Source organism: Cervus elaphus, chromosome 5 (assembly GCF_910594005.1).
Source record: "Cervus elaphus chromosome 5, mCerEla1.1, whole genome shotgun sequence".
In the NCBI taxonomy this organism is placed as follows: Eukaryota; Metazoa; Chordata; class Mammalia; order Artiodactyla; family Cervidae; genus Cervus; species Cervus elaphus.
This window is the reverse complement of record NC_057819.1, coordinates 88,008,378-88,015,414: the sequence shown is the minus strand read 5'-3', so window position 1 is coordinate 88,015,414 and position 7,037 is coordinate 88,008,378. Positions and strand designations below refer to the sequence as shown.

The window sequence follows — 7,037 nt, the reverse complement described above, 5'->3', positions numbered from 1 at the left end:
CAACTTTCATCCATGGATAGACATTAACTAAAATAATAAAAACTGTAATATATTAATTCTAGTATTTTGAAGAAGAAAGAGATTGCAATAATACTGATATAGAATAGCTATATTCAAAGCCAAAAAAAAAAAAAATATTTCCCAACGTTGGTGCCAACAATCCCAACCTTTCCAGATGAGACTTGTTCTATCTAATCATCCAGTCAGAGCTGCCAGAGCTATTAATAGAACAGCATGTGTGTAAGTTGCTGGTCATACACACCAAAGAGCAAGGTAAAACCTAATAAACTATACTTAGAATAAACTGTCAGGGGTCAGTAAAGCAAAGCTATACTCACAAAGTGATGTCATATTTATTAGAGAAAGAGTGGCAGCAGGAAGTTACTGGAGGAATTTTGAGAGAACAACATATTTTTCCCTGAGACCCTCTAACAAACTGGAAATTGACTTGAGTGCTCTAAAACCTGTGCTCCATCTTTTCTTCATTAAAAGTTGCCCAAAAGGTGCAAGAATCAGAATAGATTATATTTTATGGAAACTGCAATAGCATATTAAAGGAAAATTGTTTCCTCTACTCACATTTGAAACCAAATGTGTGGGGGTTTTCCCACACCAACTAATTCTCTAGCTCTTCAGACACAACTGAGTGCCCTACAATTCAATTCTGACACTAACTACCAAGACTTGGCACAGACTCCAAGGTTAAGGGCTCAGTTCCACAATATCACCCCCGAGCTCAGACACCAAGCAACAAGCAGTGGGTCCACATGTTACTCACACTTCTGTCCAACTTCCGTTCCCATAATCCCTTCCATCTCAGGGTTGATAATTTGCTATGGCAGCTCACAAAACTTGGGGAAACACTTACTTACACTTACCAGTTTATTACAAAGGATATTATAAAGAATATAAACAGCCAGATGCAGAGGTATATATGGCGAGGTCCATAAGCATTCTGACTACAGGAGTTTGGTCTTCATGGAGTTGGCGTGCACCACCCTCCCAACACATGGATATATTCACCAACCTCTCCAAAAGCTCTTTATGAGGCTCTCCAAACCCCACAGTTCAGGGATTAGTCTATAGAAGCTTCATCAGGTAGGTATAATTGATTAGTAACTCAATCTCTAGCCCTTTTCCCTTCCCTCCCAGGGTAGGGAGGCTTAAAGTCCTAACCCTCTGATCACATGGTTGGTTCCTCTGGTAACCAGCCCCAGCCTGAAGCTATGCAGGAGCCCATCAAGACTCATCTCATTAGCACACAAAAAGCACCCTTATGAATTCCAGAGATTTCAAGGGTCTTAGAAGATCTTAGGAACCAGGGACCAAGACTAAATATTATAATAAAAAATGTTCCCATTACCCCCATTACTCAGGAAATTACAAAGGTTTTAGCAGAGCTTGTGCCAGGAACCAGGGATAAAGACCAAATATGTTTTTCTTGTTATATCAAAATATCATACATACAATAAAGGGTAAGGAGTTAGAACTTCAAAGGGAAAAATATTTTCATCAATATTTCTTTCCTGTGAAAATATTTCTTATGTTCTTTATACCTTGATGAAATACTTTTGAGACTTCTAAGACCAACAAATATAAACTGCATTTATTGTGTCAAAATTGAGAATGGCTCAGGTTCCATAATGGGAATTGGATGTAAGATGTGCTGAGTCTCAGCTTCTAGAAGAGTTGATTTTGAACTCAGTCACCCTTTGAGAGAAGACATACCAGCTCGCATAATTTCATCAACCAGAAGAATGTTGGTGGCGATCACAGTGCTGAGGGAGAAGATGACAGGGTGAGTAACGCTCACCAACCCACTCTTCTTTCCCCCAAGAAATCTCCAGCTACTAACGGCACTTTGCTCTGCAAAGATGTTGGTGTGAGATAAGACAAAGGCATTATAAATAAAACCTCTTGTATTATAAATCCATCTCCTTTGCTGATAAAGTGGAAACCTAATTTTACATTCCAGCAAAACTGAGCTCATTTTTAGCACATCATTTGATTTTTTTCCCACTATGCATGTGGTACTATTTCAGTAAACTTCCTTCCTTTCCCTCTCAAATAAACAGTAAGATTAACATTTCCTATAACTTACACAGTTAGAACTAAAATGTAAAAGGGACTGGAAAATGACAGAAGCTAGTTTTAATAACTGGATACCATGCCTTTTTATATACTTCACCATTTTCCACTGTAGCATGGCAAAAATAATAGAAAAATCTTAATGTTAACAATTATGTCCCTAAAAGTCTTTCTCTTATTAATACAAACTTACCAAGAGTGAAGAAGTTGTTTTTTTACACAATAATTATCCCACACTCCTGCATCTGCTGCTACCATTGGCTCACCTACAAAGCAAAAACAATTTCAATACTACAAGCTTGACATATTCTGTTACCATTGACTATGTATTCTAACAATATCTCATATACCACCAAAACTACTATTGTCAAGGTCACCAATGGCCTCCCTGGTGTCAAATCCAAAGGCCGGGTCTCAGGCCGCGTCTGTCGGCAGCACTTAGCTAGCACAGCTGACCACGGCCTCCTCACTGCCCTTCCGTCACCTCTTCCAGGATGCCGCACTTGCCTGGTTTCTCTCCTCTCACTAGTGGCTCCTTTACTGTCTGTTTTGCTGGTTCTTCCTCTTCCTCCTGAGCTCTTAATGTTGGAGTACCCAAAGGCTCAGTCCTAGATTCTTTTCTTCTCTCTCTACACTCACTCCCTAGGTTATCTCATCCAATCTACTGGATTTAAAACACATATACTCTGGGACTTCCCTGGTGGTCCAGTGGTTAGGAATCTGCCTTGCAGGTGACAGGGATCTGATCCCTGATCGGAGAACTAAGATCCCACATTCCATGGAGCAACTAAGACTGAGTGCTGCAATGAAAGATCTCACATAATGCAACTAAGACCCAACACAGCCAAATTAAACAAAAGATTTAATGTTAAATACACACACACACACACACAAACATACACACACACTCTGACGACTCCCAAGTTCTCATCTCCAATCTGGGCCACCTTCCTGAGCTTTAAACTTGTACATCCAACTGTCTATTTTAAAGTCAACAGATACTTCAAACTTAACCTTGTCAGAACTCAATGCTGACCTCTAGCCACAACCTGCTCTACATAGTCTTCTCCAAAGCAGCCAATGCCATTTCCTTTCAGTTGTTCAGTTGACTCCTCACCACAGAATAGCAAGAGTGATCCTTTTAAATACATTCAGACCATGTCACACCTCTGCTCAAAACTGCTCCCTGTTCCACCACAGAAAGTCAAACTCCACACACTGGTCCACACATCCTCTTGTGATCTGACTTTCTATCACCTCTCTCATCTCCCATCTCCTCCTCATAAAACACCAGACACTGGCTTTCCCACTGGCTATTCCCTCGGCCTAGGACATCCTTCCCCTAGTTCCCACGTAGCTAATTTCCTAATTTTCTTTGATTCTGTTCAATAGGTATTCTCACTGAGGCCTACTCTGATCATTCTCTTTAAATTAAAACACCCTCCCCATGCTCCTGTTCTAGCATTCACAATCATCCTTATACTGTTCCTTTATTTTTGTCATATAATTTATTGCCTTTAAAAATGTTAAAGGTACTTATTTATTAAGGTTATCATTTACTGCCTATCTTTTCCTGCAGCAACATAAGCTCACAAGGGCAGGGACTTTTGTCTATTTTGTTCTGTGTGAATCCCTACTCAAATAACAAGCACTCAATAACTATTGCTTAAATGAATGAATATCTACTTTTAAGAAGTTCAAAAGTAAACTAACGGCACCCATTCTTTAAATATAAAAGTCAGTGCTTCCCTGGTGGCTCAGTGGTAAAGAATCTGCCTGCCAATGCAGGAGACATGGGTTCGGTACCTGATCCAGGAAGAACCCACATGCCTCAGAGCAGCTAAGCTCCTGAGCCATAACTATTGAGTTTGTGCTCTCAAGCCTGGAAGCCGCAACTACTGAGCCCATGTGTTGCAACTACTGAAAACTGAAAACCTTAGGGCCAAGAGAAGCCACTACAATGAGAAGACCAAGCACCACCAAAAGTGAGTAGCCCCTGCTCTTCACAACTAGAGGGGGGAAAAAAAAAGCCCTCACAGCAATGAAGAGCCAGTACGGCCAAAAATAAATAAATAAATATAATTTTTAAAAAATATACAAAAGTCATCCAAACCTCCACATCCCCCCTTACTATAAATTCTGGGTCACTGTAGTATAACCTCTTTTTTATTAAGCCGCTAAGTTTTCTTCACTGTCTTACCTGTATTCAGATCTATGCCGACTGGTTGTTTTGAATCTGAATGCTCAGCCTGAACTTTTACTAGTGTCTCCTGCAGGTCATAACCAGAATTCTGAGCAAGAACCTGTACGAATAAAAATAATAATAAATATATGTATAGAATGTCTTCATATATATGAGAATATCAGATAAAAAATAAGGCACTGCTTTCCAGTCTTGTGAAAACACACCCATAATGTAGTAATCATCACCTTTTGAAGAATTTCACTCTTAATCTAAATTTAATTATTTTGTGTACCTAGTAATTATTATATTCACTTCAACATTTCCCCTATGTACATCACACTAAATTCTGAAGACAGAGTTTCCCCAACCCCAGCCTGCTAAATTAATTTCCCTCTGTTAAGGACTAAAACCACCCACCCTGGCCAGGCATAAAAATAACCACTTGCATAAGTCGCCTCACAACAGGAGGTCCTGACAGAGAACAGGGAATGGACAAGGTACCTCCAAGACCAATCAGAAGACTCTGGGAGGGGCCAGAAAGAGGGATGACACACCAGCCCACTCTGTGTCCTGACAACCTCCCAGAAACTCTCGCGTTAGAATCCATCTTGACTGAGAGACGTGCATGCCCACCAGGAAAGGGCCCTGGGCTGGACCAAATAGGAGCACAAGCAAGACAACTGGCCACAGACAACCTGGGAACTAACCCCAGCACCAGAAACCCAAGACTGAGTCAAGAGGAAGAGCAGTTCTCCTGGGTTCCCATACTTTGCTTTCTGCTTGATCACTCCTTCCCAATATAGTCTTTTGCTTTGTCAGTACATGTGTCTCCTCGGACAATTCATTTCCCAGTATTAGACAAGGGCCCTTGAAGAGGTCCGTCTCCATAACAACTCCTTGTAAAAGATTTTTTTTTTAACGGAAAGAAGTAGAAAGGTGTTGTCGTTTGCTTGGTCCTTCTAGCCACACGTTTTCTGGATTTTCCTGAGCATTTGCTAAAGGAAATCTGCTTATTTGTAGCGTATCTGTGCCCTTTGTTCACATGAGGAGTCATGACTTGTAGCAACAGAGATGGAGATACCTGCACTCCAAGCCAAGTTCATTTCCAAGTGATCCTAAACCAACAGCAGGTGACTAGAAAGGTACCACTCAATGTATACTCAAATTTACCAATGTGTAGCAACTATTACAGACTTTGCCTCTTCAGAGAAAGAAAACAATGGATATCTAATTCACAAAAATTCAACAAATTATGAATAATTTTAAAGCAATTATCAAAGAGATTTTGCTAGTATTTTAGTAATGTTTTAAGTCATGGTAATAGTATATTTGAAATAGTTTTCTGTGTTTCCAAGTGGTTCACAAACAGATTAAGGTGAAGGGGGAAAAAATGGCAGTTCTCTGTCCTTCTGTTGACACACAGGAGGAAAAAAAAAAACAAAAACTGGTTTCTCTCCTTTTCTAGTACTGTATTTGGAAGTGCTAAACAGCCAAAAGTTCTCACTTCCCATAATTTAAAGTGCTCGTACTTTGGATACCACCAACAAAATAAAGATCTACTCAAAATCTAATTAAATTTTACATTCTAAACTTCTTCATTATGATTAATCATGAAGTATTTTTGAAAGAAATTTTTGGAATTAACTTCAAATTTTGGAGCTCAGAGATGGAAACAAAGTAGTAATTTAGCCATTTCATGAAACTCCTACAAGCATTCAGAGCTATTATACTAAAAACTTCCCTGCTTCAGCTAAAACTATGTGGGGAAATACAAGTAAACACCTATCTTTCTACACTACTGTGATACCTAATATGGGCAATTTAATTAGACATCTTATGTCCAACCAATTGTTCTTTGGCCACTAGGATAGTTATACCTTAGGGATAATGAGTAAAGCATCAGCAAAAGCTTGGACTCCAAGACGAGCTCTTCCTTGTATCGTGTGCTTGTATGTAACTAGAGCTTCAGCTATTGCCACTTCAACAGCACCTGCTCCCGGAACAACACAACCTATTGGGGGGAAAAAATGATTGGCAAGACATACCACACAGAAGAAACAGAGGAAAATGCAACTAGACATTCATGTTCTATTATCTTGCCTGCATCTAAACTGTATTTAAATACGGAGAGAAATAAGTCACACAGCTCAGTGATTACTCAGATGTCTTATGAAAGATCCTAAAGTTACATATCATTAAATAATTAAGCACAGTACAGATGTGCTATGCCAAAGTCTTTGACTGTGTGGATCACAATAAACTGTGGAAAATTCTTCAAGAGATGGGAATACCAGACCATCTGACCTGCCTCCTGAGAAACCTGTATGCAGGTCAGGAAGCAACAGCTAGAACTGGACATAGAACAACAGACTGGTTCCAAATAGGGAAAGGAGTACATCAAGGCTGTATATTGTCACCCTTCTTATTTAACTTATATGCAGAGTACATCACGAGAAATGCCAGGCTGGATGAAGCACAAGCTAGAATCAAGACTGCCGGGAGAAACGTCAGTAACCTCAGATAGGCAGATGACACCACTCTTATGGCAGAAAGTGATGAAGAACTAAAGAGCCTCTTGATGAAAGTGAAAGAAGAAAGTGAAAAAGTTGGCTTAAAACTCAACATTCAAAAAACTAAGATCATGGCATCTGGTCCCATCACTTCATGGCAAATAGATGGGGGAACAGTGGAAACAGTGACAGACATTATTTCGGGGGGCTGCAAAATCACTGCAGATGGTGACTGCAGCCATGAAATTAAAAGA

The 7,037-nt window shown here is 39.8% G+C and overlaps 1 protein-coding gene across 9 annotated transcripts in view; it reads right to left on the bottom strand.

Annotated features, from left to right (window-relative positions):
* Window positions 1–531: 531 nt before the first annotated feature.
* CCT6B (chaperonin containing TCP1 subunit 6B) overlaps window positions 532–7,037 on the bottom strand; it is a 36,477-nt gene continuing 29,971 nt past the window's right edge. For 8 of the 9 annotated variants that reach the window (XM_043903046.1, XM_043903048.1, XM_043903053.1 and 5 more), the window contains 4 exons: window positions 6,151–6,284; window positions 4,289–4,391; window positions 2,282–2,354; window positions 532–1,778 (listed from right to left, as the gene is read on the bottom strand). In XM_043903046.1, the coding sequence (XP_043758981.1) occupies window positions 1,706–1,778; window positions 2,282–2,354; window positions 4,289–4,391; window positions 6,151–6,284 (383 nt within the window). In that variant the 3' untranslated portion in view covers window positions 532–1,705. Of the gene's footprint in view, window positions 1,779–2,281; window positions 2,355–4,288; window positions 4,392–6,150; window positions 6,285–7,037 lie in introns of those variants that run through there. The other variant, XR_006341178.1, reaches the window with a different exon arrangement.